Raw genomic sequence first — 13,599 nt, 5'->3', positions numbered from 1 at the left:
CTAGTATTTAATTGGGCTGGGACCTAATTTGTAATTTGAGCTGAGACCTAATTTGACATTGGTCAGGTTTTTCCTTCAGGTTTGACAATCAGAGTGACATGAGGGGCGGAATAAAAAAGGGATAGAACTCTTAGGATTTTAGTAGTACAGCTGGACAAGCCTTTGATATTCTTGTGACATTCCACATCCGTTTTCTTACGACCACTGCCCTCGTCCTCACAAAAGCTTCTTCACTATTTCAGAGGGAGCGCTATCAATAGAAGTGTGGGGCCACCGCTCGGCGGGATTCAGCCGTGCGCGCGGAAACTGGGAGGTGGAGCAGCAGCAGCTGGCCAAGGCGCGCTCCTTGGCTGACCGCTGGGCCGAGCTCACCAGGAAGATCGAGCTCTGGGTCGAGATCCACGAACTCAACGACCAGGGCGAATATGCTCCCGTTGAGGTGGGTAGTCTGTGGCAAGGAGTAACTTGATCTTATGATCTTCTTAGCGTGGCTCTTAAATGCAATTTATTGACAAGTCATAATAATTGTATGCAGATAATGCAACAAGTACTGTGGTCGCGGGATTTTTTCGCAGCGCAGACTCTACCATTATTTCTTATAAATTAGAATGATGTTAGGTTAAATAGGATACATTGTTAGATTACTTCAGATACAACTAAAGAAATATAAAATACAAACCCTATATTGAGTAAATAAAATTTGGGTTTTATGGCCGACAACTAACCTAACCGTACATTGACACATATTTCACTTATCACTTTTTCTCTAAAATATATACATTGTACACTTTGTGTTGTTACTTTTTGATAGAATTACATTTTCACCAAAGCCTAAAATATATTTTTGACCCTAATTTCCACCATTGCAGGTAGTACAACGGCCAGACATGGTGACGGGCGGCGTGTACCAGCTGCGACAGGGTCAACAGCGTCGAGTGGCTGTGAGGGTCCGTCCTGCTCAGAATTCTGGCACTCTGCCCATCATCTGCCAGCATATTGTTAGCGTTGAAGTTGGCAGCGTTTCAGTCAGGTAAGGAGATTGGAAGCAATAATCAATGACACCCATGATGCCCTCTGGGCGCCATCCCACTTGCGTCAGACAGAGTACTGCGGGGCGGAAGGCAAGAGGGAAACCACTGCCCTATTTTTCCCTAAAAAAGTAGCATGGAAAATGCTGCACCGACAAGAGCGTGTCTCTTAAATTGATGATGATGAATCAATAATAATCTTCTTGTCATGGCTCTCCATTACTGAAGGTTGGCGATCAGGTCATGGAATATGTGCCTGTCCTTGGTCATACGGAATAGCTCGATCGATCTTCGCCACCTTCGTCCACTCCTCGGTGCTGTTTATCAATAATCTTCTTCTTATCGTGTGAGTTGTGAGGTAGAGTACCAGCCTCGTCAACCCTGGTGTCAGGGGTATGATTGAGCCGCTAAAGGCCTCTGACATAGCTCATGTAACGATTACTCACTTATATCAGTAAATAGTAACCGGGACTAACGGCTTAACGTCCCTTCCGAAGCACGGAACATCTTACTTTCGGACAATAAGGTGATCAGTCGGTAATGATAAAACCATTTATTTCAATTCGACTTAAACATAGCTCGCTAGGTGTGGGTATTAAGACTATTACACCTCTAGCTATCCTTTCGGGGTTACAGACGTGTTGCTTATGTATGCATTTAATAAAACAGATCATTTTTCATCTTTCGCTCCAAATAAACTTCATTAATTTCATGTATTATCATCGTATTTCTTCAGATCTCGTCTGCAGAAACCTCTAGACTCTTACCAAGAAGAAGACTTGGCTGTTCTCCGCGAGCGCTGGAGCGAGGCTCTAGCACGGCGGAGGCAACATCTGCACGCGCAACTGCAGAAGCTGGTCAACATGTCGCCTGCTATGAAGACCGAACGAGACCTGGAAAGGGAACAGTCACTGGTTGAACAGTGGGTCTCGCTTACTGAGGAGAGGAACGCTGTAAGTATAACTAGTGTGGTTAGACATTTACTAAGTAAGGCTATCTCTTAAAGAAATAATAAATACATAATATTTCTCCTATTCGGAAGATTTGGGTCGTGTACTAGGTTCAAGATTACTAAATGAAGACAGATCTAAAACTAACGAAAATCATTTTCTTTTTTCTATTTAACTTATTTATGAATTTTAATCGAGAAAAATAATAAAAGTGCGCCATTTTATCATGTTTTTCTATGACGTCACAGTGTGCTTTTTCATACAAATTCCATAGTAATTTCGTGTTTTGACGTTTAGTAAAAAGTAACTGATTTGACTAGTTGGAAACTGGCCTATTGCAGAGAAATATTTTCTTGTTTCATAAAGGATCATCTATCGTATCTCATTTCACTTTCAACAATACGACTCTTGTAATCCAGAATCAATATTGAAGAAACCGCAGGATCGATGCTGAAGAAACTAAGGACCAACCAGAAATATTACAATAATGTCATATCGAACGCGCTCAAATTATCTTTGCTAAAATCGCCCTTTGCACATCTCTGAAGAATATAATTTCGTAAAGAATATGTGGTTCATAGACTAATATTTCTCTTGTATTTTCAGGTGCTGGTGCCAAGTCCTGGTAGCCCTATTCCAGGAGCTCCTGCGGCGTGGGTTCCGCCTACCGGCATGGAGCAACATATTCCTGTATTGTTCCTCGACCTAAATGGTATGCAACACAGATCATAGAAACAAGGCAGATATGTTTAACTCACGTCGGCGTATAAAGCGGCCGCCCCAAGACTTTTCTGGCTGGACCGCTACATCGATTTACCCGCTGTTCATTACGTAGTAACACAGGCGCTAGTTGTGATTGCGCGATACCAAACAAGCAATGAATTATGTGGAAAGTTTTATAATACCATCGTCGTCTCATGAAATATGCATTTTGTGCGTATTTCTGCGGCATCACTCTATAATAAAAACAGTGTATTGTTCTTTGTGTGTGCGTGTGTGTCGAAAATGTGAAGAAAATGACAGATATAACTTAAAATAAAATTAGGAGGCGTCTGCAGGAATCGGGGCCAATAGTTGAACAATGTGGTTTGGAATTCAAAAGGACGATCTTGCGACTTTAACTCGGTAAAAACCTGAATTTATGTGTTTTCATCACTGAAATCTTGTAAACAAATAGATTCACATTTGCTAAGGAGTTACTCAAATTAAGATGTTATGGCTGTTCAAATTAAGTGCAATATTAGTTGTACAGAGTCGTTACACGCCGTGTCTTGTGACAAGATGCGCAGCTGACACTTTTACAGAGATTGGTAGTCTATTTGTTATACGAGGTCTATGATTTAAAATTATCATGTCGTTCTTCAGCGGACGACCTCACAACTCACCCATCCGGCGAGGAAGTCACAGTAGCGGGGCTCCACTCCATTCTGCCTAAAGAACACGGCAACAAGTTCTACGAGCTGCAGATCCTGCATCACCACGACAAGGATGTCTCCGCAATCGCATCCTGGGACTCCTCCATACACGACTCGCAGTACCTCAACCGGGCCACTGAAGGTATGACACATTGATGTATAAGTACCCTAGATAAAGCGCGTCATACAAAAACGATGAAAACTTGACGCTTACTATATAGATAGAAAACTTAGCTATATAGATTCAATAAAATCGACGTAGCACTTATAGCGCGTGGTGTTTCGTAACGCGGTCGGGTTATACAAATCCACATGTTGCCAGTTAATCGCCTAATCGTGTACTACGGAATGTCAGAGCATGCATTGCATGTACGTCCCAATTTTTGAGTGCTCATGTATGAACGTGAGCTAACATTAATATATAATTTTACTGTAGTTGTAATCTCCCATACTTACTTATATACCAATGATATGACGTGCTGCATGACGTTTACTGTTGTCTACGGAAACTGAAAGCGCGTGGGTATTCCTTCGGACATCGGAAGTCAAAATAAGCTAGTTTTCAACTAGTCAAATCAGTTACTTTTTTCTAAATGTCAAAACACGAAATTACTTATTAACTGGAATTTGTTTGAAAAAGCACACATAAATGTATGACGTCATAGAAAAACGTGATAAAATGTCGAACTTATTATTATTTTTTGTTGATTAAAATTCATAAATAAGTAAAATAGAAAAAATAAAATGTCTTAGGTTAGTTTTAGATGTGTCTTTATTTAGTAATCAGAATATCGTAATTTATCTTGAACCTAGTACGGTCACGAGCATTAATAATATTAATGTATACATAATATGTATACATTTTGGTACCATGTCACATTAACTTTTTTGACAAATTGAACTGTATGTCTCACTAAATGTCAAATATGTTAGTGCGACAGAGTCCTAAAGTAGGTACATTATATTGCTCATGACTGTACACGACCCAATTATTCTAGTATCTTTTGTCTTTTTGCAAATATCCAGTTAGAACTTATCTATGTCGTCAACTAAGTTCTAATATAGTAAAATAATCTTGATGTGTAAATTAACCATGTTGTCATTTTCAGCCAACGAACGTGTGTACCTGATTCTGAAGACAACAGTGAGACTGTCGCACCCTGCCCCAATGGATCTCATACTTAGAAAACGGCTAGCACTCAATATCTATAAGCGACAGAGCCTTACAGATAGGATACGGAAGAGAATCGTCAGGTGAATACTTAACTACTTGAATATTCCTGTTTGTTTATTTGTATACTCGTTACTTATTTATTTAAAAGTTTATTTGTGTGTTTGTGTTGAGCCATGTAAGGGGCCTTTGGCGGCTCAATAGCAACCCTGACACCAGGGTTGATGGGGTTAGTAATCCACCTCACAACCCACACGATAGAAGAACAGTTTTGAATACCTCAAGACTTTGTTTATACCGGGTTTTAGTGACATCGTAACGAAAACTTTGAGAGATGATTCTGAGTTGATATCAAGTGGAATTTTCCGTCGCAAGTATGGATCTGAAAAAAATACACAATTTTTATTGATGTTCTGATAGGAGATTCCACTTGATATCAAATCATAATCGTGGTCATAATCATCCCCCTCAGTATTCGTTACCGTGTCACTAACACCCATACCTGCTTGAATAGCTACCTGTATTTACTTGTACGGGGTATAAGTGACATCGTAACTAATAATGAGAGGGATGATTCCTGATGAAAAAACAAAAAATAAACATGATTTTTCCGACTGATTTTTTCACTTGATATTAACTCGGAATCGTAGTGTGAATTATCCCCCTTAGTATTCGTTACGATGTCGCTAACACCTTGTATATAAGAAACGAAAAAGGAATCGACGAACAAACTCAATGAAATTATAATTTCCAATCAGGATTGACCAGCTATCACAGACTGGCGTGACGTATGAAGTGGTGTCGAACATTCCGAAGGCGTCTGAAGAGTTAGAGGAGCGCGAGAGCTTAGCGCAGATCGCTGCCACCGGAGAAGAGGCGAGTGCTGCGGATGGAGAGACTTATATCGGTTCGTATAATATGCTTGTTTTCTAAGTACTATTAAACAAAACCACTAGTTCAGTACAATTAGTAATTATATTTAAATAAAGAAAACCTCTGACGTGAAACGTGTGACGTGGCCTCTGGATGGTGTGAAAAGAGGAGGCCTATGCTATATGTGGATACAGGCTGAGTAGATAGAAAGAAAACCTCTTACAATAGCCACACCCCGGACATTTCATACAAAACACCTCGTTTTACACATTGACGTTATCGTACACGCGCATCTGTGTGTGTGTGACGTCTGACTCCCATACCATTGAAGGCTAAAGGAGCGGTGAGGTAAACCTAGCTCGGCCGTTGGTGGGGAGCGGAGAGTTGCTGTTCTATACGTAGTACTTTTCCTTATTCTACCTATGCCTTCAAAGTACGGTCAGAATTAGATCTGTCAAAGTACAGAAGCCGTTGTTTGTTTGTGACGTTCATTATCATAGTGATGTATCAGTCGAGATTAGGCCGATAGATTATTTTCTATCTAACAGCACTTATATTGTTATACGAAGGACCTTAAAATGGCGATAGAAGTGCGGGAGGAGAAAGCGAAAAGCACGAAATCAAATAATGCAAGCGACAGAGAGATAGATTGGACCAGGACTTAGAAATAAGAATGATGAATTTGAAAAAAAAAATAGGTGCTCGTGATCTCTAAAGAGAAGTAACCAGATGATTTACAGCCACTTTTGGTATGAAGTACTAAGATGATCTCCTTAAGAGGCAGCTGAAAGCATTGTGTTTTTTCTGTACTAACTGTTCAGTAGAGAACCAGGAAAAAAATATTACTCTTGAAAATATAGCTAGGAATGACTGTTTTTTTTTTCTCAACCTTACCAACAAACTTCACTCCGAACAGAAAAGTACACGCGCGGCGTAAGCGCTGTGGAAAGCATCCTCACCCTAGACCGGCTGCGTCAGAGTGTAGCAGTCAAGGAATTGGAGGCGGCGCGCGGCGCTCCCATCACACAGCACATGCGCAAGACCGCGTCCGTACCTAACTTCTCGCAGGTCAGTACGAGTACACACTGTGATGTGAAGTTAGCTGCGTATTCAGTGGGGATGTTCGTTCTATTTATAAATCGAGAGATTTTGACTAAATCGAATTTGATACTTTTGATCGTACGTTATATGTACAAAAAAAAGTCCAAAGCTGTACTATGTTTCGAGAGTTTGGACAAAATTATATACATATATATTTTTAGAATTAAATTTGGGAACTATAATTTGAATGTATTACGATTTTTTTGATATGTATTTCGCAAATACCTACTGAGTTAAATGTCTTTAAAGATACGGTCAATGAAATGAACATCCCCAGTTTACTAACACAAAACACAAATAGAAGAAATTAGATCACAAACAGAATAGTAAACACTAACAAATTTTAGCCAGTTAATTTGATATAGAACCACAGAACACTAATAAAATAATAAACATATAAAGTCGTGTTTTTTCTATAAATTTTAATATGAAACATTTAACATTTAATTCTTAGTGAAAATGCGACTTATTTTTAATTTTAAATTACTATTAAAAACAGGTTTGAATAGTCAATAATTTGTGTTGTTAAGCTTTTAAAGCTAACACCTGAATACGCTTATTTTATGCTAATCGATGTTTTCACTAACACGTAATAAATATTTAGGCAACACTTCATACATTGTACATATAATGCGTAATAACGCCACTAACATTTAACAAATAGTGTTATATTTTAGTTGTTTGCTATTCAGTATCGTTTCCTTTTGATAAGTAAGAAAGATTTTTGTGTTCAAAAACATCAATTTATTTGAGTAATGAATTAACTTGCTCACATATAAACTACTTAATACCAAAAAGATTGATAAAAATTGTCAGACGACGCTACGATGTGTTTTGTTTTATTAATTCATTGGATATTTCTGCTCAAAAAAGATAATGAAGACATTTTATTCTTCTGTAGTTTAATAATAAATAAGCTACATATTTGTCAGGGTAGGTAATAGGTAGGTAATAGTTGGCAAGATGGAGTTGCCAATAAGAAAAATAAGTTAGAATCCTTTCAAAAATAAGATTCTAGAGCGAAAATACTGAATAGCAAACACACATAAGTGTCGCAACTAGCGGTGTCGTACGCTTGCTAACGTGTTTTGTCGCTGGCTCGGCCGCAGCTCTCCCAAGCGCTCGAGAATGCAGCCAAGAACGGAACCAACGTGAGTCCAACGCATGGCCTGACTTATCCACCACTCCTGTATTTGGTCGCATTACACATCACCATAGATACCGCATCAAGAGTTCTGTATTTTCGGATCCGGCTAAATTAGAGGGAAGCGCGGGTTGGGGGTTGAAACTAATCGTTCTGCCGTGCATACCTGTTAAAGTCGAACTTGATTCCGAGAGAGCTACATACTTCGAGTCTCGACATCGTTTCATTTCACAAAAAATACTTTGTGGTCCCTAGTTTGGTTAGGACATTACAGGATGATCACTTGATTGTCCTAAAGTAAGATGATCCGTGCTTCGGAAGGCACGTTAAGCCGTTGGTCCCGGTTTACTACTTACTGATGCAAGTAAGTAGTCATTATTTTATGGCGGCTCAATAGTAACCCTGACACCAGGGTTGATGAGGTTGATACTCCACCTCACACACAACCCACACGATAGAAGAAGACATCGTTTCAATTTTAAGGATAAATCCAATACTTTATAAATATCCAGAACTAAATGCAGCTCCAAGACACTGCTGCGCTGTACCGCAGAGCTAATAGATTACCGTGGATTCAAGGCGGGATTCAGATCGCGATCGATCGGTCAAAATATTCATGTACTGCTAATTGCCTCTCTCAGAATCGCACTTAAAATGCACTAACAGTATTTATTAGCTAAACGCCGAACCATAAGTTTAAATACATATTTGTACGGTGACTAAAAGTTTTCAGATATGCGGTATCTATTGAGGGTGACTTGTGGTAGTTACATTTTGTTTACAGCCATTGGTGTATGGAGGAATTTTCGTTTCTTTATGGTCGGCGAACGTCGTTCGATTTGAATTTTCGAATTGAATTTTTGAAATTGGTAAACAATGTTACAGATGGTTTTTAAAGTTGTTGTCTGACCTAGTATCCTTTGTGCGTAAATGTATTTTTTTATGATTTTGAATATGGAACGGTTATTTTTTAAGATTAAAAAACTTGAATTTATTATTCAAATCGTACGACTACATTGTAATCTTACCTTTATTTTTCAGCCTGTGATGGTGGTATATTTTAAGTAGCTTTAGCTTCAGTATCGTCCCTTGTTTTTTAAGCAGACTTTTCAATAAGTTCTAGTTTATTTCTGTACATAGTGCCTTTTTTATTCGATGTCTGTTTAAACTTTTAAAGTCTCACGGTGCAGGCAATGATCACTACTACTGGGATTGGTTGCACCAATCTTCATGTTATCTTGTTTAGTTAGTTATTTGCAAATATCAGTTTAGTCGACACATTATTTTTGAAAGTGTCATGACTAATATTTACGACTTCATTTTAATTGTGTTTATGGTAACTAAAGTTATGTTAAGTGATAAAATAATTCATGTAATTTATTATACTAACTACTACTACTACTACTTACTTACTTACTTTTTTCTTTTTTTTATTACTTATTTTTTGTTAACTGATTGAAGTGATTAAGTATGTTTATAATTCTTGTAGTATTTTTTTTTCAACTTGACACAGACTTTATTTCATTCAGTTTGCCTGTCTCAAATAGATACGAGACAAATGTAAAGCAACAAAATGGTTGTAAATTACAAGTTTTCTTTTTTGTAAATGTGTCTTTTAGATACATTTGTTAATAATCTCAACCAGTAATTTAATGTGTCGACTAGACCACATCACCTATCTTACTTCTCATCGGCTCTCCGCTTACAAATCAGCATCATTTTACAGATCATGCGATTGGATTCGTCGTTCGAATCCTTGGCGGGGCTGGCAGGCAATCGCTCCGGAAGTGTTGCGGACCTCGTCGACGAGACGCCGCGCCGCACCGCGCACCGACACTCGTATGCTGCGCCGGCGCACAACGACCCGGACATGCCCACGCCCACCAAGCCGTTTGGATTGGGTAAGTTAATATTGGTTTACCTATGTAATGATGAAGTTGAGAGGTTTTTGACAAGTTAACAGAGAATGGAAGTAAAGATCGTTTGTTAAAGTGGGTGTGCGTAAATGTTGTTGTGGTGTTTTGTTAACATGAATTAGGGACAAATCTTAACGAATGTTATACGTGTTCTAGATTTTGTACCTCTACAAGTGGTTCAATAATCTGATCGTCATACTCTTATTCTCTTACAAAAATTCACGCACTTGTCGATCGGGGGCTTACTGATGTATGTAGTCGTTACATGACTACATACATCATGATCTGAGGATTATGAGATGAGGGTTATTACTGAGCCGCCAAAGGCCCCTGATCATGTCAGGGGCCTTTGGCGGCTCAGTAATAACCCTGATACCAGGGCTGATGAGGTTGGTATTCCACCTCACAACCCATACGATAAGAAGAGAAGATGTCGATCGGCATAGTTCAATTCAATAATATCTGCCTTACCAAGGTTCAGAGGAATCAGAAACCTACAGCTGGTTGAAATATGGTTCTAAAAACACAACGAAGTGGTCACCGGGTTGGACCTCGCAAATCAAACACCATCGGTCGTAATGCACTGTCCAATGTCAACACTTGTATGAAGACAGTTCACATAAATATTATTCCACATCTTTGAAGTTTATGCGCACCCACTCTTTTCAAACTATTCAATATCTGGTATATTTTCTGATTAACTTTTAAATAACTTATTAATTTCTCATAGAGTGTTATTATTGATTGGCGAAGTCATATAAATTGTGTATTTGTAATGAAGTTTTTTTACAGTACAAGAAAGATCCAGACACTCCTTTCCAATACATTTTCAACTTTCCATCACTCATTACATGTCACACTTTTCATGAATTTAGAGTCAGGACATAATATACAGGAATATAGATATACGCACACACTAGAGTCATTATATAGTGCATAAAAGTATATACAAGAACTTGTGCTTTGAAATTAAAGGAAAAATTGTATGAAAACAATACATAGACATCAATACATAGGTAGTGCACTGAGTAGACTAAGTACTAAAACAATCTAGAATATGTACAGACACATAATGCACGATAACATAGGTCTTTAGCTTAGTATATTCAACTAACCAGTATTATTTTGAATAGCACTTTGAAATTAATAGTTCTTTAATGAAACGACAAGGTTTACATAATTAAATATCATGTTTACATTATATATTTCACTTTTTAGTCATGACTAAACTACATCCACTCCATTTCTTCACTGTTTTACATTATTTTCAACTTGCTTCGTGGCAACGCTATTTGCATTGATACTAATCTCTATTTCTCTATCCCCCATCTCTTCTTTCATTTTCCAAATATTCTTTACTCTCTCTTGTTATAATCATTGTATTTCTTACCGGCATTTCTGAATTGGCATAATAGAGAAGAAATGCAGTTAGATTTTAATCATAGTCCCGGTAATGTTTCAGAAATTCCTATTTTAGATTATAATTGTGATATCTCTAAAATACTAATTCTAAGATCCCTTTTAGGTATAGGGAGGGTTTAAGTTAGCACGTCGATTTCCAATTTGATGTCTTGCAGGAATAAAGTGAGTTGGAAAATAAATGAATAATCAAATTGGGAATTGATGTAGTACTATAGGTACAGTCATGAGCAATATCATGTAGCCACTTTAGGACCCTGTCGCACTAGCATATTTGTCATTTAAAGAGACTTACGGTTTAATTTGTCAAAAAAGTTAATGTGACATGGTTTCAAAGTGTATACATATTAGTACTCGTGACCGTACATGCCTTGGGGGGTGCTAGGCCCACAAAAGCTTTAACTCTAGCTTAAACTAACAATGTATTTTCTCTATCTCGATCCCCCGCTACCTTCAGGCTCATTTTTATCAGGTAAACAAGAAATCGGAATGGCAACCTTATGTATGACGAAATTTAGACGAATGTTGAATGCAACGAGAAGAAATAGATGTGTCGTGATCATTGTTACACACAAAGAACTTTACCTCTGAATGTTACCCTTAATTTGATTGGCTGTAATTGAATATACAATTGATATCTTCCTCAATTGGCATTAGAGCTGTTCTTAAATGAATAACTTCTTGAAAAAAATCTTTCAGAAGCTACAATTCTTGAAACAAAATTAGACCCTATGTATTGGCTATTAGAACGCAAAACGAAGTTAATGCTTCGAGCAACTGCTTCTGTCGTTGTGTTGACTATCTGTTTGTTTGCGTGTCTCTTTCATTTGCATGGACCGAGCATGACCTGTGACTATTTCCTTCTCCCTTCCTCTTCGTTAAGTCTTTCTGCTGTGGATTTGAGAAGCAACCGTTTGCTTACCATAGATATTCTGACTGTCGTAGACGGATAAAATTTGCTTATGGAAAAATATATAGGCTATAACTTAATAGTTGAACTTAAGAACGCAGCCAAATAACACATCTTAAGTGTTTAGTTAAATATAACGTCATAATGATGTTGTAAACGGATGAAAAAAAAAACTTGAGAAAACAGTTTTGTATTGAAATATGTAGTTCCATGTAAAGTAGTAATAGTTAATAAAATTGGATGTAGGTGTGTATGTGTTAGGTAAAGATGCATGTAACGTAGACAGTTGCAAGATTGAGGAAAATGTCGCTAGAAATCTCGGTATAAGCATGTTGATAGAACTGTAAGGTGTATTGTAGGTTTTGAATTTGAACACTTTATTATTAAAATAAATGTACGTAGGTAAACTCTTGCTCGAAATGTATAAGTGAATTGTGTATTTAGAATATTAGCTAGATATCTAATGTTTACAAGTCCAATGACTTTCCATGCTACGTTCCTCAAAAACAATATAGATGGCGCTGTACAGATGTTCCTTCGTTTAATCTTCTAATTTCATGGTAACAGACATAATGCGTCTTTTATCTTTGTTTTTGGGTATAAATGATGATACTTTTTATAACATCCAGGCGCAATCTTCCACCAATTATTATTCTGATCAAGATAAAGAGAAGCAATATAGGCAGCAACATAATTCTATACATAATGGTGCTAATTCCTGTAAATACCATCTAATTTTATTTTAAGTTATATCTGTCATTTTCTTATCCGCCGAAAAGGAAAGGGACGGGTAATCGACAAGCATAAAATTTATGGAACACACGTCAATTTTAAGCACAAATCTAAACCAACCGTCTAAAAATTTTACGTCCGTCAATAACCCGACACAGTTAAGTAGACAGCACGTCAAACGGATTGCATACCAGCGACGTACCTTTTGATTCGCCCGGGTTATTCATTCATTTACTCATTCTTCCTAAAATTAAGAGCTGTGAATCATCCGTCCCTTTCCTTTTCGACGGATATGAAAATGACGGATATAACTTAAAATAAAATTAGGCGGTGTCTGCAGGAATCGGGGCCATTGTGGTACAAATATCAAGCAACAATTATTTTTATACTATATGCTTCTGCCATTACATTGTATTTTAGAATAATTGTGTACCCGAGTAAAGATAAAATAGGTAATTATCATGTTAAAGCTGTACAACGCCATCTATCTTGTTTTTCGTGAACGTAACTTGGATAGTCCCTCTGTCTTATTATGATGACAACTTTTGAATCAAAGATAAATGCAAACAGTTTTGTGAAATTAAGGCCCCTTTTTGGGCGTCATAACTGTCTTATTGTTGTTACCCTGTTGTCCATGTTAACTTTCTATAAGCAATTAATTACCCAATTTGTTTTTGTGTAAACTTAGTTACTTAAAGTCATTTTGTAATTTAAAAACGTTTTAGGATTCGCCTTTGATTTGTATACTTAAATAATGAACGTGTGTATACTTATGCAAAATATACAATTTTATTTCAGCTCGTCCAACGTTCCTTAACTTGAATTTGAACCTGAATTCACTGCGACTACAAACGCCCAGCAAGTGTACGTGATACTACCGTTTATAAACACAATAGATTCACTTGTTTGGCTTGTTTTAACATCCATTACTTTTTAATTT

The 13,599-nt window shown here is 37.4% G+C and overlaps 1 protein-coding gene across 3 annotated transcripts in view; it reads left to right on the top strand.

The window, feature by feature from the left end:
- Positions 1-13,599, top strand: part of LOC126377996 (kinesin-like protein KIF13B) — a 194,392-nt gene that overhangs the window by 172,191 nt on the left and 8,602 nt on the right. For 2 of the 3 annotated variants that reach the window (XM_050026024.1, XM_050026018.1), the window contains 10 exons: positions 243-439; positions 870-1,030; positions 1,765-1,981; positions 2,585-2,690; positions 3,344-3,535; positions 4,503-4,647; positions 5,323-5,471; positions 6,354-6,505; positions 9,409-9,583; positions 13,458-13,523. In XM_050026024.1, the coding sequence (XP_049881981.1) occupies positions 243-439; positions 870-1,030; positions 1,765-1,981; positions 2,585-2,690; positions 3,344-3,535; positions 4,503-4,647; positions 5,323-5,471; positions 6,354-6,505; positions 9,409-9,583; positions 13,458-13,523 (1,560 nt within the window). The remainder of the gene's footprint in view (positions 1-242; positions 440-869; positions 1,031-1,764; positions 1,982-2,584; positions 2,691-3,343; positions 3,536-4,502; positions 4,648-5,322; positions 5,472-6,353; positions 6,506-9,408; positions 9,584-13,457; positions 13,524-13,599) is intronic. The other variant, XM_050026031.1, reaches the window with a different exon arrangement.

Source organism: Pectinophora gossypiella, chromosome 2, assembly GCF_024362695.1.
Source record: "Pectinophora gossypiella chromosome 2, ilPecGoss1.1, whole genome shotgun sequence".
Taxonomy (NCBI): Eukaryota; Metazoa; Arthropoda; class Insecta; order Lepidoptera; family Gelechiidae; genus Pectinophora; species Pectinophora gossypiella.
The sequence above is the reverse complement of the archived record's forward strand: the minus strand, read 5'-3'. Positions and strand labels throughout refer to the sequence as shown.